This window comes from Ursus americanus, chromosome 3 (genome assembly GCF_024610735.1).
Source record: "Ursus americanus isolate L20-20 chromosome 3, mUrsAme1.1.p, whole genome shotgun sequence".
NCBI lineage: Eukaryota > Metazoa > Chordata > Mammalia > Carnivora > Ursidae > Ursus > Ursus americanus.
This window is the reverse complement of record NC_142129.1, coordinates 83865608-83893040: the sequence shown is the minus strand read 5'-3', so window position 1 is coordinate 83893040 and position 27433 is coordinate 83865608. Positions and strand designations below refer to the sequence as shown.

At 36.8% G+C, this 27433-nt stretch overlaps 1 protein-coding gene across 5 annotated transcripts in view; it reads left to right on the top strand.

The window, feature by feature from the left end:
* Positions 1-8610: 8610 nt before the first annotated feature.
* ORC5 (origin recognition complex subunit 5) overlaps positions 8611-27433 on the top strand; it is a 176994-nt gene continuing 158171 nt past the window's right edge. For 4 of the 5 annotated variants that reach the window (XM_087861164.1, XM_087861163.1, XM_045793425.2 and 1 more), the window contains exons 1-5: positions 8611-8794; positions 11602-11694; positions 12901-13101; positions 22002-22076; positions 25626-25737. In XM_087861164.1, coding sequence (XP_087717290.1) covers positions 8723-8794; positions 11602-11694; positions 12901-13101; positions 22002-22076; positions 25626-25737 — 553 coding nt within the window. In that variant the 5' untranslated portion in view covers positions 8611-8722. The other variant, XM_087861165.1, reaches the window with a different exon arrangement.

The following is a 27433-nucleotide window of genomic DNA, read 5'->3' as shown; positions in this document are numbered from 1 at the left end:
GATTTTTGTCTTTTCATGTTCTGAGTCTTTCAAACCATGTAATTAATTGACACCTTGACAAGCAGGAGGAAGTCTCCCCTGATAATTTGTTAAATGATTTCTCTAAAATCTCAGGAATTACAAAAAACAAACAAACAAAAAACCAAGACAAAAATTGGAAGGAATTTAATGTTTGCTATATCAAAAAAAGATTATAGTCAACATAATTCAAAACAATTGAATTTCCTTACAAATATTTTTATGGTTTAATATAGTTTTTATTTGAAATATGCATGGGGAAGACTTGAAAATGTCATAATGTTTGCAAGATTTGAGTTCTTAGGCACCTGTGTGGCTCAGTCAGTTAATCACCTGCCTTTGGCACAGGTCATGATCTCAGGGTCCTGGGATCGAGCCCTGAGTCTGGCTTCCTGCTCAGTGGGGAGCCTGCTTCTCCCTCGCCCACTGCCCTTCCCCACTTGTGCCCTCTCTCTCTCTCTCAAATAAATAAATAAAATCTTTAAAACAAAAGATTTGAATCCTTAATTTGACCCTGCTTCTGTCATTTCCTGTTTAAATTCCTTAAAAATTCTAGACCAGTTCACTAAATCAGAGATTTAAAAGAGCTCTGTGTTTTAGGGGCATCTGGGTGGCTCAGATGGTTAAGTGTCTGCCTTCGGCTCAGGTCACGATCTCCAGGTCCTGGGATCGATCCCCATATCAGGCTCTTTGCTCAGCAGGGAGTCTGCTTCTCCCTCTCCCTCTGCCTCTCCCCCTGCTTATGCTCTCTCTCCCTCTCTCTTGAATAAATAAATAAAATCTTAAAAAAAAAAAAAACCAACAACTCTGTGTTTTCATTCCTGCCTGTTTCAATGTTCTCAATACTGCCGCCACTGTGATCTTTCCAAGGTGCAAATATCCAGGCATAAAATCCTTCAGTGGCTCCCCATAATCTTCAAGATCATGTCTAAGCTCCATGTTATGTCATACATACCCTTTAATATACTCTTACCTCTCCAAAGTTTTTGACTTTCTCCCCTAGTCTTCTTCCATTTCCTTCCCTCCATTTTGTACCCAACACCCTGGCTCTGCTGAAACACCTGAAACTTTTCTGTTTTCGTGCTCTTTCACACATTGAACCTTCATACATTCTTCTTATTTACCTGGCTACCTTCTACTCATATTTCAGTATTCACAAGGATATCATTTTCTCTAGAAAGACTTCAATGACACACACTTTTAATTCTATGCCCCAGTATCAGCCTTTTTGTGTGAATTGCCCCAGCTCCAAATCCTAAAAAGCAACACGACAAAGACCAGATAACAACTACACACACTGTGGGTTTTGTTACGTGAGAGGGAACCCTGAGTTTGGGGAATCTGAGTCTTTCATAATGGGCAGTAAACATGCCTGCTTTTTGCTCCTGAAGGAGATATTATCTTTACAACATTGGGCCAAATGTTTGCCTGTTCCTTTGCTCCAAAGATGCTATCTCTATTTTCCAAAGCTGTTTGCCAGACCAGCTTCTTAGAGGAGATAGTCTTGAGAAAAATGCAGTCAGTATATCTTGCTCACAAGATATAGAGAAATGTGAGGGGCGCCTGGGTGGCGCAGTTGTTAAGTGTCTGCCTTCGGCTCAGGGTGTGATCCCGGCGTTCCAGGATCGAGCCCCACATCAGGCTCCTCTGCTATGAGCCTGCTTCTTCCTCTCCCACTCCCCCTGCTTGTGTTCCCTCTCTTGCTGGCTGTCTCTCTCTGTCAAATAAATAAATAAATAAATAAAATCTTAAAAGAAAAAAAGATATGGAGAAATGTGAGAGACCCATGGAGAAGTATCTCACAACAGTAATTTAAAGGCAGAGCCAGGATTTATGATGAATTTGTGAGGTATTAAGAAGAAAAGGAAATAAATATGACTTCCACATTTTTGGCCTAAGCAAATGGAAAAATGTAGTGCCAATTTACTGAGATGGAATGACTGTGGTAGCAGCAGGACAAGAATTAGAAGTTTAATTTTGGTCAGGCTAATTAAATAATTACAATCATAATGATATTGGGTATTTGTCATGTGCTGGGCATATCATATTAACACATATTAACTGAGCACCTTATACATGCGAGTCACTATCCCAAGCTCTGGCGTTAGAGTATCGAACAAAACCGGCAAAATCCCTGCCTTCTATTGAAGTGCTCGCATTCTAACAAAGGACAGTCAGGCTGCAGAGGAAGTTCAATGCAAGTGAGAATCATTTCTTTCTGGAGACAGAGATGTCAACCTTGTGAAGTAGCGTTTTTTTATTTCCCCCCACATTATAGATGAGGAATCAAGGCTTCGAAAATTAATATGCCTAAGGTCACATTTAATAAATGTAGAAGCCAAGATTCTAACTCATCTGTTTAACACTAGAACCTATGTTTTATTATTTATCTTTTTTTTTTTTTTAAGATTTTATACATTCTTATTTGACAGAGAGAGAGTGCAAGCAGGGGGAGTGGCAGAGGGAGAATCAAGCTCCCTGCTGAGCAGGCTCGAGGAGGCCGATTCTAGGACCCTGGGATCCTGACCTGAGCAGATGCTTAACCTACTGAGCCACTCAGGCGCCTCATTATTTATCTTTTGCATAAGAATGTATTCATGAATATTCACTAAAGTGAATATAATATCATTCAAGAAGTGTTAAATTAGCCGTCCAATAAACTGTCCTTAGAAATGCAATATTGCAAATTTAAAAAGAAGTAATGTAAAAATAATGGATCTGGCTATTACAGTGGAAAAGTTAACTGACTTGCTTTTTCTGCTTAATATTGATTTAATCTCACTTTGATATTGGATTTTCTTATATTTCACTACATAAATTACTTTGAATATAGTTTCATTACATATTTTTATTACTTTCTTTTTCTTTTGTGGTATAATTTTAAAAATCATCTCATTGAAATACATTTAAGTTGAGCTGAATTTCAAAATATTTGTCCTATTCAATGGAATATTTAAAAAGACTTCTAAAATCTATTAGTAGCTCTCAGAGAGTAAGCAGCACAGAAAACTGTGGTCCTGTAATGAGAATCCAACACTTAGGAAGAACTACTTTTTGATCACTTATCAAAGAAGATATTTTGTGAAAAATATTTCCTGGGGCTATATTCAGTGAAATTCTCAAATAATGGAATAGGGACCATAAGGAACATTATATTTTAGGCTAAATGTAGTACAAAGAAGAGAGGGGAAAAATTGTGAAGAAGATTATTATTCACACATTTATTCAACCACTCATTTATTCATTTAATAAGTATTTATTATTTTTTACTGAGACTCGGTGTTTGCAGGATGTAAGCTTCTAATTATGTCTTCATTGTCTTCCCCACTAGATTGTAAGTTTCACAAGGATGGGTGACAATATCTCTCTTGGTCACACTGCATCCCTGGCACTCCACTCAAATGCTAGGTTAATGAATGAAGGAATAAATAAATGAATCCAAGTATTTTAATCCAATTGGTGCCCAGAAAAGCATAAGCACAAGTCCATAATACAAGGTTGAGAATTTCAGGTGCTATACAAGTGTAAAGTAACAAATCCTATGAGACTTGAGAGACTGGAAAGGTTTTGTTGAGACAATTGGGGGAGCTTGGACTTAAAACAGGCAGATGTCTTAGGTTTCGTTTCCTAGAAAATACAGTTTGAGTCAATGATGAAAATGCTTTCGGATGGAACGTTCAAACCAAAGGCAGAAAAAATAAAAAGGGAAATGAGAACATATGTGAGCTTGGATTTAAAAAATAACTAGTTGAGTTCCACTATAATTTAGATTGTAAAAATCTGGAAAGAGCATTACTCCCACTCTACCAAGAAAAGCTGGATGAACTAATAATTTTTCTTTAACCCACAAGGGTTAAAGAAGAGCTAAGGTCACAGGGAAACCAAGTGGCTGGCATGAAATCTAAGGAAAGACGGGCTCCTTCAAGGAGAGCTCGGTGGAAGCATTGACTCACCAGTAGCAAAATAGGGGGTAGGGGAGAGGGTAGGTGCCATAGAAGCAGATAAAAGTGTTTAGCGAAAATTTTTAATGATGTGGTGAAGGCCAGTCATAGCTAAGATATAAGGGGAGCTTACACTCATAGGCTCATCTAAATGGACCTCCACTGGTGCTCACAAGAAAGATGGAGGGCAGAGCAGGAGAAAGCTTCCCTTTGAGGTTCAAGGTAGAGGAAGTGAGAAACGAGAAATATTGGAAATTGGGAAAGGAACAAAAGCCTGCCCCAATTCTTGCTCTGTATACAACAAAAGTCTTAAGCCTTCAGAAGAAAGGCAATGAACCCTCTTACCTACGGAGTATATGTGAAAGACTAAAACCATAGCTGGGAGAAGGGTAAATGGAAAACACCTTTTGCTCCTAGCAGCAGAGCAGGAAATCCCAAAATCAGATCTCCCAAAGACACACTGCAGACTTTAGCCACTATGGGGAAACGGACAGGTTTACTGAGCAAAAACCTACTGCTAAGTTCCGGGGCCAGTCTAAGACTGCAGCAGGACAGGACAGCAGAGAATACTCCCCACCCTCTGATTGGACAGGCAAGTAGCAAGTAAAAAAAAAAAAAAAAAAAAGCAGCATTCTGTCTCTGGGGAAGAGGCTAGAATGTGGAGAGAGACCATCTCTGAATTCTAAGTCCACAGCGCAGGCCAAGAGTTGAGGGTGGAGGAAGAGTATTGAAAAAAGCAATGGTTTTATGTATGTCTGGTAAATCAAGGTTGTTAGTTATGTTTTTCAGACCTCCTGTATCCTTCCTATTTTTGTCTGCTTGATCTAACAGCAGTTTAGGGAGATTCTGTTGAAATCCTCTGTGATAGGAATGGATTTGACAACTTTTCCTTGAATATCCACCATTTTTGGCATTTGAAGTTTTGATGTAATTTTGATAGGGCTTTTCCCCAATTTTGATGCAATAAAAAAGTTATAATACTTCAGGGTCTCTTGTGTTATGATCCTCACTCTTGAAATCCATGAGTAGAGACAAGTGTCCTTTTAAACCACTTTAATATCCCTAAAATATGGCCAAACATGATTACTACAAAGACTAACCCATAGGAGCACTAAAGAGTAGACTGTCTATATACTTTAATCCAGCAGAAAGATCAGGATGAACTCTAATGTAACAGGTGGTGCATTAGTTTCCTATTGTTGCTGTAACAAATTACCACACACTTAGCGGCTTAAAACAACACAAATTTTTAAATAATTCTGGAGGTGAGAAGTCTGAAATGAGTCTTACTGGGCTGACATCAGGGCTTCAGCAGAGCCGCATTTCTTTCTGGAGGCTCTCGGGGAGAATCCATTTTCTTCCCCCTTGTAGCTTCTAGAGGCTGTCAGCATTCTTTGGCTTATGTCCCTGTCCCCCCATTTCCAAGCCAGCATCATCGGTCCAAGTCTTTCTCACACTGCTACCTTTCTGCTTCTCCTTCTGCTTACCTCTTCCACTAATAAGGACTCTTGTAATTAGATTGGGCCCATATGGTTAATGCAGTCTAATCGCCCCCTGTCGAGGTCAGCTGATAACCTTCCTTCCACCTGCAACTTTAATTCCCCTTTGCCATGTAATCTAACATATTCACAGGTCCTGGAATTAGGTCATGCCTATCTTTGGGTCATTATTCTGCCTATCACAGGTCGTTAATGGAAGGAGCAGAAAAGGTGGACATCGTGCTTAGGTTGAACTACAGAGATGTATAGTAAGTTTAGAAAAGGTACATAAAATACAGCAATCTGCCTAAGTATGACATCACTTTCAAATCTACTTCATATTATGTTTTTTCCTAATATTTCTTCATGCATATAGGTAATTATTATTCAATTAGTATTTACATGTTATTAAAATATATTTATTTTGGAAAAAAGTCAATATTTGGTCTATTTGTAAATAATATTCTAAGCAATGTCCTCATCTACCTGGAGGGACTTTCACAAAAGTGTAATGTGGTACTGAGTATGTGTTACCCAATTTCTTTCTTTTCAGTAATCTGTATAACCAACCTGGGGCTCGAACTCATGACCCTGAGATCAAGAGTTGCATGTTCTTCCAACTGAGCCAGCCAGGCACCCTTTTATTATACAATTTCTAAAGACCATGTTGGCCCTTCACATTCAAACTTCCTTAATAGTAAATAGCCAAAGGACCTAATGGTAGCTTCATTTCAGAATAAAACTGGATTTTAACCCAATTTTATTTATTTATATGCTTGTTTATTTTTTGGACAACCATTTATACTTTCTTTCGAGCTCAGGGTAGTCTTCAAAGTGGCTAAAACTCTGATAATCAGACTACTGAGTAAAAATGGGATGCTGTATTTCAAGGCACAGAAGGCATTTTTGCAACTAAAACTAGGATATTTGGGACTTTTTTGTTTTACTTTAGCAAGAATATTTCCTTACTTGTTCGTTTCATAAAGCAAATGTGGTTAAATATCTACTCTGTATTAGAACTCATGCTAGTCATTTGGAATAAGTCATTAATTAATTCAATAATTATATATTTATTTTATTATTTTTTGAGAGAGTGCGTATGAGGGGGAAGGAGAGGAGCAGAGGCAGAGGGAATCTTTTTTTTTTTTTTAAAGATTTTTATTTATTTATTTGAAAAACAGAGCATGAGCATGGGGAAGGGCAGAGGGAGAGGGACAGGCAGACTCCCCAGGGCTCAGTCCCAGGACTCTGAGATCATGACTGAGCCAAAGTCAGACGCTTAACTGACTGAGCCACCCAGGCACCCCGAAAAAGAATCTTAAGCAGGCTCCGTGCCCAGCATGGAGCCCGAGGTGGGGCTCATCTCATGACCCTGAGATCGTGACCTGAGTGGAAACCAAGAGTTGGACACTTAACCAACTGAGCCACCCACAAGCCCCTCAATAATTATTTGAGTGCCTACTCTGCACTAGAACTTTTTTAGGTTAAGTTCCTCAGAGACCTTATATTTTAGTGTGAAAGAGAATACACAAGTAAAATATATATTTAATAAGTACAGTGAATAAAGAAAAAAAGGGGAGTGGGGGACAGTAGAGACTTAAGTGGTCAAAGAAGTCCCCTTTAGTAAGGTGACATCTGAGCAGAGATGTGAGTTGAGAAGTGAGCCACATGAATAAGGTTGAGCAAACTGTCTCGGAGAAACAGCAAGCTCAGAGTCACAAGAAGCTGGAACACGGCTGGCATGTTCCAGAGAAAGCAAGGATGACCGTATGGCTGAAGGGTAGCTGAAGGGTAGCGAGCTTAAAGAAGAGAAGCAGATGAAGTGAGTGAAGCGGTGAGGCGGGGAGGAGAACAGGTTCTACAGGGTCTTGTACTCAGTGAGGATCTGGTGGAATGGGAAATGAGAAGGATCAGAGTAGGGGGATGACAACTTTCATAAAATTATATTATTGCTGTCCCAAAATATTGAAGTTTTCCATCTACATTTGGGCTTACTTCTAGTTTATCTGATGCCATTGCTAAGTTCCACAACCATTATTTGAGATTTTCTTTCTGCCTGATTACTTTTTAAACAATTTATGTTTTATTAGCCCTGGGATGCCAGTACATCACAATGTATATTAGGCTCTCAAAATGATATTGAAAAACAATAACCTGAAAGCACATTTTATCACTCAATATTTTAGGACTTAAGCATCGATCTTTGGTAAACAAATCATTTAGTTAAAAACTGGAGAATAAGTAACTGAAGATCCTTTAGAGCATGAATCAGACCATGATGTGCACAATTAATTCTATGTACCAGGTACTAAGTATATAATCTTTTACTTCTAGCAGTACCCCAGCTATTATTTTCCTTATTTTATGATAAGGAAGTTGAAGTTCAAAATGAATGGTTCAAAGACTTTACCGAGGTCTCTCTGTTCCTAAGTTTTAGGACCCCAAGTTCTCTTTTCACGCGCATTTCTCTTTACTTCTGTATCTTTTTATTTACAGAATCTTCCAGTGTCTGGCTTCTAGTAGGTGTTCCTCGAATAAATACACGTGAAGGCCTTCTGCTAAAGGTAGCATTACTGTTATTCCCGGCGCCCTCACCAACACCTTCACCTTAGAACTTCCTCCCTTTAGGAGGGAGAGGCATTTCCAGATCCGGTTTCAGGCTTGCGCGAAGACTCGTAATTCAAGTTGTTTGTTCAATCCCATTACACTTTTTCTTTGCACCAGAGACCCCTAATTGCCACACCCTGGTAGGGGAAAAACCCCATCTTTATACTACGGATTAGCTCAGTCCGCCTTACAGTCCCTGTAAGGAGAAGGGCGGCACGCCTGCCTTCTTTTCCTCGACGGCGCTCCGGGATGAAAGCTTCCAGGACTCAAAGTTTCTGCAGGAAAGAAAATCAAAGCCACGGGCTCGCGGGTCATCAGGAACCCGCAGGGTACCCCTAGCTCCTGCCAGCCGTTTTCCTGCTCGTGCATCCCGGTGCGGTCTCCCGGCCTTTGGACGGCGAAAAGCGGCACCCGCCATGTCCAATCACCAACAGCACCGTCAGCCAAACCCCTCTTCGAAGGGGAAAACAGAGCCCGCCTCCTCGGACCTTGGAAGATGAGGGCGGGGCGACGCTCCGCGAGCGCGCTGCCGTTACGCCGACGCACGGGCACGCCGGCCCCGCCCACACCCTCGCGAGTCGCTTTCCGGCGGGAGCTCAGAACTAGGGGCATAGGTGAGGTTGCGGCTTGGGTCGTGGAGCCGACTGAGGGGTGCTCTGCCCTCTGGTAGCCGCCGGCATGCCTCACTTGGAAAACGTGGTGCTTTGTCGCGAGTCCCAAGTGTCCATCTTGCAGTCCCTGTTTGGAGAGGTATTGTGGTCATACTATCTTTTCTCTTCCAAATCCTGGAGGCAGACATTTCCGTGGTCTTGCGACGTGTTTTAAAATTTCTGTCTTCGTGTTTGGATTGAGGGGCAGTACTCCATTTTTTTTTTTTTTTCTTTGAGAAAAGGGTGGTTGTAAGTCTACCCCACTCTTACACCCAAAGTAACTTCTGATTAGTCCCTTTAAAAGAGAACAGCTGAGGCAGGACCGGCCGGCACTTCAGGACGTTGGCCCAGGACGGGTTGTTTTACACACGCCACGCTTTCGAGACGGTGTTAACCCAGAGTAGCCACTGGAAGTTGCTTAGTATCTTATCCCAGCTGAAAAAGATTTTACACAACAGGTGTGTTCGCAGTGTTATTATTTTTTTTTTCCAAAGTAAGTTCGCATGTTTCATTGAGGTAATAGGTGTAAATCAAGCGTGGATGTAGGTGGTGGTTTTCAAGACTAGTGATGGCCAGTGTAGGCTTCAGGTTTAAAACTTCAGCGGCTTTTCCAGAATTGCGGAAGCCGTTTGAAGAGATCTTGGCTAGAATTCTTGAGTAGCGGTTCAGGTGATGCCTGAGAGAAGAGGTTAAGTGTCTTTGAATGAACACAGCTAGGGACTCCTCCATAGGCAGGAGGTAGCATTCACCAATTCAAAACTTCATCTTTTTTATGTTCTGGTGGCCTTTAGTGAGCGTTTTGCTTCAGCCTCGTTAATTAGACATGGAGTTAACTTAATCAGACATACGTCTTATCTGTGAGGAGAGTAAATGAGTTTAGGCTCAATACTCATTTTCCCTCCTTCCCGCCCACCTTCTGGTTTGCTTTCTTGAGTACTTTAAGTACTTGCATCCAACTAAAAATGTTGGATAGCAGTCTAAGTATTAATGGAAAAGTACCATCCTTCTTCTAAAGGTGCACAGTAGTTAGGGAAGCTCTTACTTCCCTGCAATGACTGCATCCTCAGTGTTCTAGTTATAATGCTTTCAGTTAGAGTTATCCATATTGTGACTGAAATATTTTCTCGGTTATGCTCTTTGCATTCCTTCCTTGGAGATGATATAAAACCAGATCACTCCTAACTAGAGCCGTCCTCCAGAAAAAAGAATATTGGCAAATAGAGATGACAGTATTGGTTTGGTGTTGATCACAGAAAGGGTTTCGACCTTTGCTCTTACTGCAGATCACATTTAACAGTGTTAATATTGCTTTTCTTCAAGGTGCTGTGCCATGTGGGAGATGCAAAAACTGTAAAAAAAAAAAAAAAAAAAGAAAACCGGTTCATATTTCTAAGCAGATCCATTTGTTTGCTCAACAAATATTTACTGAGCACCTTCTCTGTCTTAGGCACTGTGCCAGATCCCGGCTAATTACAGTTTGTTAAGGAGATTTATGAGGGTGAAAGGTTAAGTAACAGTGCGAGAGTTCAGTACAATTCTAAGTTACAGTAGAAAAGATGTCATAGGGTGAAATATTACTAAGCAACAAATAGTGGATGCAGACCAATGTGGCAGGATTTTTTTTCGTGTAGCTTGGAAAAATTTCCTGAAGGAAATTTTAAAGGTGAACTATATTATTTGGATAGCAGAAATGCTCAGCAAGCATGCGTTTAATTCTTGGGAGCGCATTTTTGAGCCAGTTAATTTACAGGATTGTTAGATATAAACTTAAAAAAAGGATTCATATACTGAAACATCCATCTTAAGCCTATTTGGGGGCTGCTTTGGCATATGTTGTTAGAAAGTTTTCTCCCATATAAATCTGAGTCCCTGATTTGTCTTGCAAAAGGAAATGTGTAACTTAGTGGCTAGAATGTAATAAATGTTAAATAAATAATAATGATAATAAATTAATAAAGTAAAAACAAATGTGGATATATAAATAAATAATAAAAATAAATGGCTATTATTGCAGTGGTAGATAATGATCATTAGAGACTCTACTTTCTTATGGAAATTGCATCATCCAATATTCTTGTAATTACTTTTTTAAAACATCCCACTAGACTCTGAACTCTTCCAGAGCAGATTTTGTCTTTAACAGGTATTTGTAGTCTTCAATGCATCATGGTTTTCAGCATTTTATAGGTGTCTAATAAATGAATGAAACATATTTGTAGTATGAATGAGTCCAGTAGAGGGGCATTTGACAATCTTTACTTTTCACTAGGCAGCTGACTCTTAACATCTAGCAGGAGGTTCTTGAGAATATGTGTTTTGAAATATATATAGATTTTATTGTTTTATTTGATGAAGTGTGTACATTTAGGCCATGGTAAATATATATGCATAATTTAAAAGTATTAAGTTTTCCAAAGAACAGAGGACTTGTGAAATTCCTTCCAACTTTGTGATTGCATATACTTTGTTTAAAATGTTTAGTGAAATTGTAGCCTGTGGGATTAGATTCTTTAAAGAGTTAAGATAAAAATGGAGTATGGTCAAAGTTATCCTTGAAAAATCTCTGAAATCTATATATTTGAAAATAGAAGAGTTTGTACATATAAACCTGCACAGTAATAAAACTATAAATACATATATACTGTATATATAGCATATAAGTCATATTATATATGTAGTACATACTAAATATACCAAATAGAATTTTTCAGAAATTTTAATTTAACAGAGAAAGTGCTTAGAATTGAATTCAGGTTAAGTTCAAAGTGTAATCATGGATCCAGTGTATGGTCACTGTTGAAATAATTTGGATTGAATATTTTACTTTGCCACGTAAAACTTTCTCATGAGTTGATAATTATCTTCTGTTTTGTGTGTGCAGACTAATACTTGTCTTTTCTGTCTTAGAGGCATCATTTCAGCTTTCCATCAATTTTTATTTATGGACATACTGCCAGTGGAAAGACCTATGTAACACAAACTTTGTTGAAAACTTTAGAGGTAAGAATAACTGTTAACTGATTGTTTTTTAAACTCATACACTCCTAGAAATGGAAGGAATCTGGGAGATTATTTGGTCTAGTTTACCTTTCTCTGAAGGAATATCTTCTACATGAAACATTTCTGACCAATTTTTATTTGCGATATTGTGAACTCTAGTTCGTCAGTGAATAGGGGTTAAAAAAGGTTAGCAAATGTTAGTGAAACTGTGACTGAGAGATAGAAGGTAGCCTTAGTTACATTGTTATTCTGAAAGAGAAAGAAAACCTTCCTTTTTGGGTGACAATGTCACTAAAAATAGTAATAGGTTCCATTATTTGTGCTAGATGCCGAAAGTTATCTTGCTCAGAATGAGCAGTACTGCTTTTGTGATTTCATTTTGAGAACGGACTATATTTGTAAGCAAATCTTTGTTTCCTTGTTACTTCTGGAATTAACCTCCATTCTGATCTGAGAATTAGATCTCTTCATCTAAATGAAGAGCTAGCTTAATCCTCATAGGAGGATTACTATGGTTTCAAATTCTCAAAATTCTTTTCAATCTAGATTTGTTTATCGTTAGAATATTATCTTAAAATTATTAGTTTGAAATTCCTACTGAGAATTTTAACATGTACTTGGGTTTTTTTATAAGAATTCTTTAGAGTAAAATACAAATTTGCTGTGAATCTCTGTAGGAAACAAGTGGCAAACTCAAATAATTGAAGTGAGTTTATTGAGGGTACTGTTGTACAAAGGTTGAAGAAATGTTAAGGGAACCAATAAGGGATGATAAAGCACTGAGAGCTTTTACTCCCCCTAGACCTGAATGGACCATGAGAAGTGGCTGTTACCAGATCATGGTAAGAGCTGTAGCCTTAGATGGGGGCTGCCCAGCTGGAGCTGTAGCGTTTGGTGGAAGAATGTAGCCATGGTGGAATTATGGGCCACTGAGGGATAAGGGGTAGGTTAAGGGAATATTCTTTTGTTCTTCTTACTGCTCTCCTTCAGGCTCCTGGTTCTTCTCATTGACTGAATCCAACCAGAGCCAGAATATAAGAGAGTCTGGGTGATGTATTCTGTCGTAGTCAGCCTCCTGAGGTACAGAGCAGGTTGGGGATCAGAGATGTAGAGTAGAAGGACACCTGGGAAACATCCAACGGAGCCATTACTGTATATGTGGGTTTTCTTTTCTGTTTACACATTTTTTAAATTTTTGTTTTTCAGCTCCCACATGTCTTCATGAATTGTGTTGAATGCTTTACCTCAAGGCTGCTTTTGGAACAAATTTTAAACAAATTGAATCATCTTAGGTCTTCAGAAGGCGGATGTTCTACTCACATAACCTGTGAAACATTTAATGATTTTGTTCGCTTGTTTAAACAAATAACCAAAGCTGAAAGTCTCAAGGATCAGACTGTATATATTGTGAGTAATTTAATTTCATTATTCCATCTATTTGAAAATTGCTTATTAGGTCAATTTCTGTATATTTGTTTCAAGTCTCATTATGTATATTGCACTGTGCAAAGGTGTTTTTGGGATACAAAAATGTTTTAGATGTATATCTTATCCAAAGGAAACTTCAGTTTAATGGAAGAGTTGTGGCACATACTATACTTGACTATTTGCGGAGTATGATAAGTGATAACCATCCCATGCAAAGTACGGACTTAGGCATATGTGGTACAGCTTCGTGAGGTGATAACATTTGAGATAGACTTAAAAGGATGATTAAAGGATTATAGGAAGAAGCTGAAGAAGGAGAATTTCAGATGGTAGGAATTATGTAAGGAAAGGCATGCAGATGCAGAGGGTAGGGAATGCAAATAGTCCAGTTTTAGTGGGTAACAGTGTATGAGGGGAGAAAAAAAGCTAGGAAGGTAGGTGAGGCAGATCATGGTGTATCTTGAAAACTCTGCTGAAGTGCTATATTTCATTTACTAGGCAGTGAGGAGGTAGTGAGGATTTTAGAGCAACAAATCTGTTTTAGGAAGATTACTCTGCAAGGCATGTTAAATAGATGGATTGGGGGGAGGTGATGCCAGACTGAAGTCCAAAAGATAATTTTCAGGCTCTTATCACTGTTTAAATTAGAGGAGATTTGGGCCTGGACTAGACTTGGGGCGGAAGATGCAGAGAGGAATAAACGGAAGAGACTGCGAAGGTTAAATTTTTCAATTGTGTATGGAGTAGGTTTGTGGGGAAAGATGAATCATCTGATTTTGGGGTGGCTAAGTATGAATCGTAGTTGTTACATCAATGTGAAAATGATTAGCAGACAACTGAAAATGTGTAATGTGTTTTTTTAGTGGATTTTTTAAAATACTTGAGCCCTTTTAAAAAAAATGATTATCTCTGGAATTGGAATTAAATTTTAATATAATGCCTTATTATAACAGCTAAGTTGTAAACTCATTGAAGGGACCAAATCTTATGCATTCTTGCATCTCCTGAAATATATAAAACAGTTCCTTCCACATTTTAGTTTCATTCATTTATTTATTAAGCAAATAACTATTGGGTCCTTCCTGTATGCCAGGCACTATTTTAGATACTGGAGATAGAATATGGAACAAAATAGAGTCTCTGCCCTCCTGCAGTTTATAGTGTAGTTGAGGAAGATAGATAAAAAGCAAGTTAATATGTAAGATGTCAGATACAATATGTTAATAGAGTAAGAGAGAATCACTTGGGCGGGGGAGAGTAGTTACTTTTCTAAATAGAGATGATGACTTAGCTGAGACCTGAGGAGCAAGGAAGGAAGTGAGGAGCAAGCTATGAAGATATGTGAAAAAAGAGTATTCCAGGTAAAGAGATTTACATAAGACTACAAAGGAGACTGGAACATACTTTGTGTATTCAAAGAATACCAGCGAGGCCATTTTGGCTGGAATAGTTTAAGTATGGGGGAGAGTAGTAATGTTGAGAATCAAATGAAGGGTACAAGGATAGAAGCATGCAGACTAGTGTTATGGGTTGAATCATTTCCTCCAAGAATTCATATGTTGAAGTTCTAATCCCTAGTACTTCAGAATGACCTTAATTGGAAATGGGGTCATTGCAGTTCTAATTAATTAAGCTGAAGTTAGAGTAGTTTGGACCCCTAATTTAATATGACTGGTGTCCTTATAAAAAGAGGAAATTTGGAGATAGACATGCACACAGGGAGGATGCCATGTAAAGATTGGAATTATGTTGCCACAAGCCAAGGGACTACCAAAAACCAGGAGAGAGACCTGGAACAGACTCTTCTTTACCACCTTTGGAGGAAGCATGGCCCTCCCAAACCTTGATCTTGGACTTCTAGCTTCTGGAACTGTGAGATAATAAGTCTGTTTCTGGCACTTTTTTATGGCAGCTGTAGGAAACTAATAGAGCTAGTCATAAGGCATTTATAATAAGCTAAGCAAAACATCATGTTGGCTTAGGCCAGGGTGGTAGCAGTAGATGTGGTAAGAAGTGGTCTCAATATATTTTGACAGAGTTTCTGATAAATTGACTGTAGAGGAGGAGAGAAAGAACAAAGTTAAGAGTGACTCAAAAATTGTTGTGCACTTGAAAGGATGGAGTTGTCATTATCTTAGTGGAGAAAACTACAGTGGGGCTCTTGTTGGGCAGGGAGGGAGTGATCAGGAATTTGGTTTGGGGCACGTTAAATCCAAGTACAGATGTTCAGTTGGCACTTGGAGACTGGAGTCTTAGGTTAAGAGAGGCCCACTGTGGAGATATGATTTCAGAGTTGTGAGTATAGAGGTAGCAGTTCTTAAAGCTGTGAGACCATTAGGTCACCAGGAGAGTGAGTGAGTTAGAAGAGGCGAGTCCAAGTGCCTGAATCTTGTGGCAATCTCTTTGTTATGGGATGAGATGAGGAAGAAAAATGAGGACAGAGAAGAAATCAATGATGTATAAGGAAAATTTGGGTAAGTGCAGTGTCCTGGAAGTCTCACTATGTTGCCCCTTTCCTGATCCTTTGACTAGGGAGAGCAGGGTTTTGTTAGGGCTTTTTTGGTTATGCTCATTAGCCTTTCTGTGTTGCTGGTTTCTTCAGCTCCACATACATGCTGTGTGAGGCAAAAACACAGCTCAGGCAGTACACCCTCTGAAGTGAATTGTCATTCCTCTGCTCTTAAGGCCTGTAGCTGGTCTGTCTTCTCTCTACCTTTCAGAGCCCTGTTTGTTTTATATATAATATTCAAGATTCTTGGTTTTACTTAGCAAAAGGAATAGGAAAAAAATACATCTACTCCCATCTTCTCGGAGGTAGAAGTCTAATTTCTTTTAAAATGCAAGTGCATAGTGAGGAATATAGCTATTATTAGTACAGTTCTGCACCATTACCTTAATTTATGCCAAGGCAACTCTAACTTAACCCACTATTACTTGCACTGTCAGTGCAAATATCAACATGGTGAAAAGGGCAAATAACGTTTCAGTATTACTATGAAAATAGTTTTGACTTTGCCAACCTTTTGAAAGGATACCAGGGACCACCCTTCCCACCCTGAAGGGGCTGCAGACAATACCTCAAAACCAGTGTTCTAGGAAATAAAGTTGGTGTTTCAGTGAGATAATGTAGGAGACAAGATAGATCACTGGTGGAGAGAAATTTAAGGAATTAAGAGTCCATATCAGAAAGGGGGCATTAATGTGGGTTTTGAAATACCCCCAAAATACAGGGTCATAATAGGGAAGTGTTAGTAAGAAGCCGTAATATTTAAAGAATGAGGAGGAATGACCTCAGTATATGTGGATGACAACAAGGAGTTTCAAAGCTAAATGTCTTTAGGTAGGAGGGAAAATCAATATTCTAGAAACACCCTTGACAAGTAAGTAGGGCCCTACTCATTTTTCAGATCTATTGGATAGAAGTAAGTGTTCAGTAAGTACTTGTTAGTTGGCTGAACATTAAGTGTGAGAAAGTTTGCCGGTGTTTAATGTGGTGCAAATCAAGAGTCTGTTAGAATACCTTTGTTTTTTTGTTTTGTTTTTTTTTTGTTTTTTTTTAAAGATTTTATTTATTAATTTGATAGAGAGACAGCCAGCGAGAGAGGGAACATAGGCAGGGGGAGTGGGAAAGGAAGAAGCAGGTTCCCAGCGGAGGAGCCTGATGTGGGGCTCGATCCCAGGACCCCAGGATCACGCCCTCAGCCGAAGGCAGACAATGACTGAGCCACCCAGACGCCCCTGTTAAAATACCTTTGTGTAAATTATTAAGATAAATGTTTGGATCTGAATTAAAATTTTTACTTCTCTGAATATTATCTGAAAATTGCTTTTGAAGAAGGATCATTTATTAGAATATCATAAAATCATTAATTATACTGGGTTAACTAAATTAAATTAGAAGAATGAACTATTAATTTATTGCTTCAGCTTTGTGTTTTGCATTAAAATGGGCATAAAAAATGGGCCAATTATATGAATTAATCTGTGTCCTGGATTAGAGTTATTTAAATGGAGATTGATGGGGAAATTGTATAATTGCATAGTGGAGAAAATAATTTATATCTTTTTAGGAGTAAATAATTTTAGCTTTATTTTTGTCTAATTAGGAATGAAATATCTTAAGTTGATTACTCTCATAGATTGTTTCAAGCTGTCAATAAAACATAAAACAGTTTGGACTACTTAGGGAAACAATATTATTACATTCTTTGCATTTTAATTTTGTTCCTAATTTAAATGATTATAGTTTCCAATAAGATTTATTAATAAAGTGTAAATGGTAAAACAACCCAGCTTTTTGAATTTCAGTTCTGCAAAGAAAATGTACAAGATAAACCTAGAGCATTTTGCCATAATAGAAAGCTTAGAAACTATCAACTACAACTATGGTCATTCAGAAAGACACAGAATCTCATGTATTGGAAGAATTAATATTGTTAAAATGTCCGTAGTTTCCAATGCCATCTATAAATTCAGTGCAATCCCTATCAAAATTCCAATGACATTTTTCACAGAAATAGAGAAAACAACCCTAAAATTTGTATGGAATCACAAAAGGTGGAAGAGCCAAAGCAATGTTGAGAAAGAAGAAAAAAGCTTGAGGCATTGTACTTCCTGATTTCAAACTATACTACAAAGCTCTAGTAAACAGTATGGTACTGGCATAAAAATAGATGCATAGACCAACAGAACGGATTTGAGAACACAGAAATAAATCTTCCCATATACATATGATTAATATTTGGTAAGGAAGCCAAGAATGCTCAGTGGGTAAAGGATAATGTCTTCAATAAATGGTGATGGGAAAACTGTAACCACATGCAGAAGAGTGAAGTTAGACCCTTATTTTACGCCATTCACAAAAATTAACTTGAAATGGATTGAAGACTTAAATATAAAAACTGAAACCATAAAACTCCTAGAAAAAAAGCATAGGGAAAATGCTCCTTGACCTTGGTCTCAGCAACAGTTTTTTACTATTAATTAATTAATTTTAAAGATTTGAGAGAGAATCTCAAGCAGACTCCCCACTTGCACAGAGCCTGACGAAGGGCTCGATCTCTTGACCCTGACATCATGACATGAGCCTAAATCAAAAGTCATGAGACACCCAGGCGCCCCAGTAACGGTTTTTTAAATATGACACCAAAAAGCACAAGCAACAAAAGCAGAAATTAATAAGTAGGACTACATTGAACTAAAAAACTTCTGCACAGCAAGAGAAACAATCACCAAAATGAAAAAGGCAGTCTATAGAATGGGAGGAAATGTTTGCAATCATCTACTGAACAAGGGGTTCATGTCCAAAATATATAAAAAATTCGTGCAACTCAATAGCAAAAAAAAAAAAAAAAAAAAATCTGGTTAGAAAATGGGCAGAGGACCTGAATAGACATTTTCCAAAGAAGACATGCAAATGGCCAGGTACATGGAAAGGTGCTCAACATCACTAATCAAGGAAGTACAAACCAAAACCATGAGATAACACCTCACACCTGTTAGAATTACCATCATCCAAAAGACAAGTATTGGCAAGGATGTGGAGAAAAGGGAACCCTTGTGTACTGTTCTTGGGATAGTTAATTGGTGTAGCCACTGTGGAAAAAACAGTATGGAGTTTCCTTAAAACATTAAAAATAGAAATACCATATGATTCAGCAATCCCACTTCTGGTATATATACAAAGGAGATGAAATTTGGATTTCAAAGAGATATCTGCACTCCCATGTTCATCACAGTTTTATTCATAATGCTTAAGACTGATTGATATATGTATACACACACACACACACACACACATACAATGGAATATTATTCAGCCATGAGAGGGAAATCCTGCCGTTTGTGACAACATGGATGGACCTTAAGGGCATTATGCCACATGAAAGAAATCAGGCAGCGACACTTAAGGATATGTGGAACCTAAAAAACCAAACTCATAGAAACAAAGGAAAATGGTTGGTTACTAGAGGCTGTGGGATAAGGGAAATGGAGAGATGTTGGTCGAAGAGTACAAGCTTCTAATTATAAGATGAATAAGTTCTAGGGGATCTATTATACAACATGGTGATTATAGTTATGCTATACTGTGTTATATATACTTGAATGTTGCTAAGAGAGAATAGATCTTAAATGTTCTTACCACAAAAAAGAAATAATTATATGAGGTGATGGAGGTGTTATCCAAAGCTACCATGGAAATCACTTTAAGTATAAAAGTGTATCAAATCAACAGTTGTATGCCTTAAACTTATGCAGTGTTATATGTTAGTTACATCTCAAAGCTGGGGGTACAAAAAGGACACAGAAGCTAGTTTGAAGGGCCTTCTACTGGCCAAACATGGTACAATTTGGCCATCAAAAAGAACGATCAATTCAGTAGGTGGAAGTACATTAGATGTGTTAAAATCCATGAATTTATAATGTTACCAAACAAATATATAAAAAAACGCAAAACCTCAGCTCACTGGTTACCATGGGAGTTTCATTTACTAGGGCACTGAGTAGGCTGAATAATGGCTCCTGAGGATATCAGGTCCAAACCCCTGGAACCTGTAAATGACCCTTCATTTGGAATGAGGGCCTTTGCAAATGTGATTACATTAAGGGTCTAGAGATGGGGAGATTTACCAGGTTTATCTGGGTGATCCCAAAGCGTCATCACAAATGTTTGTGTAGGAGAGAGGCAAAGGGAGGATTTGACTAAACCACACACACAGGAGGAGGCCAAGTAATAGAAGCAGAGGCAAGCAGAGTAAGAGAAACTTGAAGATGCTTGCCTTGAATTACGTGGCGTTGCAGCCACAAGGCAAAGAATAGCCTGCAGAAGCTAAAAGAGGCAGAGAATGGATTCTACCTCAAAGCTGCTGGAGGGAGTGGTGGCCCTGCAGACACCTTGATTTTGGCTCTGTGAAACTGATTTCAGGCTTAGGACTTCCAGAATTGTGAAGAAATACATTTTTAGTCTGTATTAAGCTACAAGGTTTGTGTGGTAATGTGTTATAGCAGCCGCAGAAAACTAATAGAGGCACAAACTTAATCTGAAAATTAGTAGATAAAAGGAAAGAATCAAGCATTTATCCCATCTGTCCTGTGTGAACTTTATTTCTGAGTAACTAAATAGCAGATGAGGCAAAGTTCTTTCTAGAAAAATGTCCTCCAACAAATGCAGAAAGAATCATAGAAAATTAAGTTTTGTAATACCTAAGAAAGTTCTAGATATAGGCAATGATCATCAATTGGTGCAGAAATCATTTGGTGAAAAGCTGCTGAGGAACTTTATAATGGATGGATCAGGCTGACAATACCTGAACCTGTCAATCAATCTTAATGTCACAGAGAGACAGCCAGGTATTGTGTTCCTGATGTGATTCAGTAAGAAGTACAGAGCGCTGTTCGTGAAGTATTCTTGACCAAAACTTGAACCTGAATCTGATCAAACCTCTAGATTTATTGACTATTTTACAGGAAATACAGGGGATATAAGAACATGTTAAATGATACTAAAGAGATGCAGTCAGCCAATTCAGGATGTGGAAAATTCTATACAATGGATGACCAGTTTTCAACAAATACATAACAAGGAAAAAAGGAAGAGTCAGGGGAAATGTTATAATTTAAAATTGACTAGAAGACAAACCAAATACAATAAGATTCAGCATATGAACCTTTTTGGATCCTGAATCAAATAAATGAGCTCTAAGGAGACATTTGTGGGATAAGTGGGGAAATTTGAATATTGGTTATTACATGATGTTAAGAAATATTGTTAAATTTTTTAGGCATGATAAAGATACTGTGATTATGTTTTAAAAAAAATGGAAGTTCTTCATCTCTTAGAGCTGCATACTGACATATTTACAGATGGAGTGGTATGTCTGGGATTTGCTTTAACATAATCCAGCGAGATGGTGAAGGGGAAAAGAGGTGGATAGAAGAAACAAGATTGACCATATGTTGATGTTTGTTGGGGTTGGATGAAATATATGTGGGAGTTACTGATCTCTGTATTTTTGTATGTATTTTAAAATTTCCATAACAAAAAGTAAAGACAAAGGTTAGAGTAAATATTTTAGACAGTGTTATGAAGACCTTGATTTTATTTTTATGGACTAACGGATGACCTCTTGAAGCAAGTTTTTTTTTTTTTAACATTTTTTTATCAATATTTCAAACATATAAAGAGAATAGTGTAATGTATTCCAATGAACCCATCACCCTGCTTCAGTTATCATTAACGTGGTCAAACTCGTGTCATCTTTACTCTGTACATTGTTCCCGGTATCATATTATATTATCCATGATAACATATACATTCTCTCCACATATCTATATACATCATATATATGTTATCTATGACTATATATGCTTTATCTATATATATTACTTATTTATATGCTATATTCATATATGCTATATATAACATATATACCATATATCTGTGAAAGAGAAGTATCTTTTAAAATAACAGAGAGGTATCTTTTAAAATAATATAATACCAATGGCTTTATAACTGAACAAAAATTTAACTTTTATCAAATGGAATAAAAAATGTATCCAGTTACTTTTCTTCTATACCTAGTAAGATAGCCTTAGAGCATTGATAGTATATTTAGAAAAGAAACCTTTTTAATGTAGCTGTGATTCATTTTCTATTTAGAAATTTAGATGTAAATACTATTGTAAGTAGTCTTTTAATTTACTAATTTGACCTGTTTGAAATGTCTTCTACAAATGTAAATACCAGTTAAAAGTTAATTCATAGGTTACAATTTTTCTTTTTAATATGGAAAATTCAAGTCTTGAATTGTGTATATGATGTTAACGTTTTGTAGAGAGCTTTGTAAATTGATTTTGACACTGCATTTTTTTTTTATAAGGTTCTAGATAAAGCAGAATATCTAAGAGATATGGAAGCAAATCTTTTGCCTGGGTTTCTTAGGTTACAAGAATTGGTAAGTAATGTATGAAAGTCTTTTTGCCCTATGACCTAATCAGTAGATTGTCTTGTCATATTTTCTCATTTTGCCAGTCTGACAGGTGAGAAATGAATCTTCACATAATTTTAATTTGCATTTCTCTATTATGACTGTTGTTGAGCATTTTTTCCAAAGTAAAAGTGGTTTGTGACTTGCTAACATTTATTCTTTATTTTAGCTTTTTACTTCTAATTGTGAAGTGACTAACCCTGCTTTCTTTTAAAGGTTTTAGGTGTTTGCTAGAGTAAATGGTGGGGGCCTAAACTTTAGACTTTATGTAAGAATTTTTTAATTTTCTTTTCAGTAATCTAGAAAAAGAATGGTATGCCAATTCTGGGTCTCTTGAGTTCTACCTCATGGCCAGTCAGTTTCAAAACCGGCTTTGTATTTCAATTTATAAATTGTGTTGGCACTGAATAGTATTAATACCACTCTAATTGTCATGGACTAATGAGAAAAAAATAGGGATGGATTTAATATGCATATGTGTCAGGTCAAAGCCAAATAATAATATTATGGCAAATCAGGGTTTTGCAGAAGTTTGAATAAAGACAACTGGAGAGAGAATTCATTGTCACCAATACCAATTGGTATAGAAATGCTAAACTCAAAAGATCTGTGGCTATTTCCTGTTTGTACCATAATCAAAAGTGAGCAAATATTTAGTTTGATAAAAACAGTATTGTTAATCATCATATTCAATTACTGTTAATTTAAATTTTATTGATTTTGTAGTTTTGTATTTAACTTATAGGTTTATTTTTGTTTTTGTTCTATAATCCTATAAGTACTTTGAGCATAAATAGTTTATACCTATCTAGTTTTATGTCTGTGTTACGTATTAAGTAACATTATAATGAAAATTAATATTTGGAGAGACAGTGCTTACAGCATTTCCACCTTTGAAAAGTTAAACATTTACTGAACATAATACTGAAATTTGAGAAACTGTTAGAGGTTCAGAGAGGCTTTCCAAATGCTGTTGATATCATTGTCTGCCTGAGGTTGCTTCCTAAAATCCACTTTTAGTAATAGTATTGGGCGGGGGGTGAGCTCTGAGTGGATAGGGTTACAGACCTGGTATATAGCTCTTGGTAGTCATCCTGGAAATTTCCTTACATAGTTTAGCCTTTGCTACTTAGGTGAACTCCTGGCATTTTACTACTAAGACCAGGAACCCGTCCTCTTTGAGTAGATACCTCCTCCTTCATTGCTTTTTTTGTTTTGTTGTTGTTGTCATTGTTGCTATTTTTAGGTTTATTCATTTATTTTAAGAGCATGCTTGTGTGTCTGCAGAAGTGGCGGGAGGGGCAAAGGGAGAAATCTTGAAGCAGACTCCCTGCTGAGCACCGAGCCTAGCGCTGGGCTCCATTTCATGACCTATGAGATCATGACATGAACCAGAACCAAGAGTCAGATGCTTAACTGACTGAGCAACCCAGGCATTTTTTTATTGTTTCGTTGTGTTGCATTTGTGGTTTGTTTGTTTGTTTTTGCATACCTTCATCCACTGTCCCCATTGCTCTAGGATTCCTTGTCTGGTGTCTAGAGTACATTCTTGCTGCCCTCTTGCTCTTCCACTATAGCTTACCTCATTTTACCCCTCATGCCTAGTAATGGTCATCATGCGTACCTTCATAGTAGTTAGGCCTTTCACTTTTTTTTAGTTGTAATTATGGAAACTGAAGATGATGAAAAGATTCACAGTAATCTCACCTCTACCAGAAAAGAGACTTGTTTTGACATTTCTGGAAATATGCTTGATTTTAAAAAATATATTTCATTTAGGAGAAATCTAGTAAAGGCATTTCATGTGGGTTTTTTTTTTTTTTTTTAAGATTTTATTTATTTGAGAGAGAGAGAGTACGCTCCTGTGTGCATGAGGTTGGGGAGAGGCAGAGGGGGAGAGAGAAGCAGACTCTCCACTGAGTGGGGATCCCAACATGCGGCTCGGGGCTCAGGGCTTAGTCCCAGGACCCTGAGATTATGACCTGAGCTGAAGTCATATGCTTAAACAGATGAGCCACCCAGGTACCCCAGCATTTCATGTTTTTTATATTACATATCTGAGCAAAATGAAGTTTAAGTTATGATAGATATCATTGTATATTGAAGGTGAGATGAGGTGTGAACATTACCAACTTAAAATTCTTTCAGATAGATAAATATCATCTGTTTTTTAGACCTTTCTATTTTTTTATAATAATTTTTTTATTATGTTATATTAGTCACCATGCAGTACATCCTTAGTTTTTGAAGTAGTGTTCCATGATTCATTATTTGCGTGTGACACCCAGTGCTCCATGCAGTATGTGCCCTCCTTAATACCCATCACCGGCCTATCCCGATCCTTTCTGTTTTTGAACTGATGTTATCAAATGCTTTTAGATGATCATTTTTTTAAAGCAAAACCACTCAATGCTATGTAATCAAGATTGTATTTAGAGTATACTTTTTTATCCCTATAGAAATAAATTCAAGGACACAAAAAACATTTGAAAGTAAAAATCCTTTCCTCTTTCTCAAAAAGAAGCTAGATTTTTGTGGAATTATTAATTTACTGAACTCAGCTATCTTTGTTAGCCAAAAGAATGTTTTTCTAGGTAATGAAAATTGGAACATAAGATTACATGTAAGTTAGGAATCAATAAATAGTAAATCACCATCAAAGTATAGTGTAATTTATGTGTTTGGATCCTAAGAATAGTTATAGAACAAAACAGCTATCATGCCTGCTCTGTCACTTGGGAGATGTCAAAAAGAATATGGGAAAAAATTAAAATTTGTGTTGAAAATGCAGAAGTGTGTCTCCAGATAAAATGTAACTAGCATCATAGGGCATTTGTGGCCACTCTGTAGGACATATACATGCTGAGCTTGTTTTCTTAAGTGTTCATTTTGGTATACTGATAATACTTCCAAATAGACTTCAAAAGATGACTTTACAGTGGTGTTTTGTGTGTGTATTTAATGTTTTTAATGTATATTCAGCATGTTTTGCTCATGTGTTTGTGTGAAAATAGCTTTTAAAAAAACCCTTAAAAGTTTCCTAATGCTATATGGTTTTAAGTACAGCATATCCCTTTTTGTTTAACTCTTATTTCCTCTCTGGGTTTCTGTAGCTATTTTAATGATAAGAGATATTAAGTTGCACATTTTTTTATTGATTGTAAGCTAATGATTTCCTTGAAAATTCCCATAAAAGGATCTCGTCTTAATTATTAAGCAAATGCGCTTCTTGGTTTCTATAAAAGAAACCCTTGTATGACTGTCCTAGCGTTCATGGGTAACCGAAATGTCGGTTAACCTAAAAGTTTTATGGAAATTCTAAGTAATTATGTATGAAAATTTGCATGTGGGTGAGCTCCTTGATTAGGTTTTATAAATAAGGCTTATTAATATGCAAATAACTTGTTATATGTTGTAACTTTGCTGGGTTTATTTGAAAGAAAAATTCAAATGGAATTGCTGCTCTGATTAAGATTTTTAAATGCAAAGTTACTTTTATTTTTCTTTCTTTTACAGACTGACAGAAATGTGACTGTTCTATTTCTCAGTGAAATTGTTTGGGAAAAGTTTCGTCCAAATACTGGGTGCTTTGAGCCATTTGTCTTGTATTTCCCTGATTATAGCATAGGTAAATTTTAAAACTTTGTTTTGACAAATGATATTCACTAAAATAGTTTTTGTTCTTTGAAAGATTAAGCTAGCCATATTCAAATGAAATTCTTTGATGTCTTAATCTTTTCAGGTTTGCTGCCAATCTCAGATAAAACGTTAAGTATCTGCACTTACAGAGGCTTTATTTTGGAACTGTGAGGGGTTATTCTCACATAGTTACTAAAGTTTTTTGAATAAGTATTCTTCACATATTCGTGTTAATGGTGTATTTTCACATTTTTTAGTCAGTATAGTAAGATGTATATATTGTGGTGGTAATATCCATACAAATAAGAGTCAGACTAGGTTGGCAAAGCACATTTAAATTGTGTGAAAATCTTTATTTACCATATATTTGGGTTAAGTACTATGTGGAATGTATCTTTTAACTTTGTAAATCTCATTTTATTTTTCGTTAGTGTTCCTCTTATGATACCAACTACTAGGCCTTGCATTTCTTATTTCTTTTTGGTTTTTATTTAATCTTAAATTTCATAGATCTTGATTGTTTTTGTTTTTGGAAGAACACTGTAGCCTTTTGTGTTGCTGAATAGTTTTGTAGATTAGTATTGTGTTGTCACTATACAAGTATGATGCTTCTGATTCAAAGTTTATAAATGTGAAACATAACGCAGGCTATGAAAAAATAGCATTCCTTGACCTTGGCCTCATTAACACTAGCCCTCTGAACTAATCAGCTGTAAACATTCATTGTTAAGATAAACACATTTTTGCCTACTTACACTGGAACAGCAATCAAAGGACACCTTGCCTGAGCTAATTAACTGAAATAGAAGAAAGGAACCCAAAATAGGTAAAGGGAACCCTTATTTTCAATAGCTTCTCTTACATGAAGATTGCAAAATAGGAAGAAGAGAAAAGAGTAGGAAGAAAAGGAATAAATCAAGGATTTCATTAAAAAAATTCCTTTGTGCCTGTGTCATCACTGTTCAAAGTTAACTTTTTTCATGACCCATTTAGGGTTTAAGTACTGAAAAACTATTTAGAATTTAAGGAAATTATTTTTTTAAAAGCTGATTTTCTACATCTTAGTGAAGTTGTACTGAAGTATGGTATAATTGTGGAATTTGATTTAAAATTTTGGAAAGTAAAGATTACAAAGCATCACAGATGGAGAGAATTTGGGGACATATTTAATTAAAGTGATCTGGCCAATTTCAGAGAGTATGTAATAATGGAGCCATGCTTAATCTGATGATTTAATTCAGGGCCTTCTACATACCAAGATTTTTTTTTAAAAAGCAACCCATAATCACATAGAAAGGCATTCAAAAAGGAAACATTAATTGATAAGCCAAATTGTAGTTAGAGTAAGCATGGAACCAGAGTAAAGGGATAATCTTAGTGGCTAATGTCATCCAATCATAACTTGATACACATAACCATTTATAAGAATATGATATTTGATGTTCAGGATGCCCTGTCTCAGCAGTGATCACTAGGGGTCCCAGTTTGGAATTCTTGTTTCTAATCTCTACCACATGCAGACTACTCATCTTTTGGCAAGGCGGTTTTTTTCCCCCCCAGTGAATTATAATGCACTTCATCAGCTTTTTGGTTTGGTTTAGTTATTCTATCATTCAGGAAAGGTTATGCTCCAATAAACAATCTGAAAATCTCAGTGACTTATAGTTTCCTGTCTCACAACATTT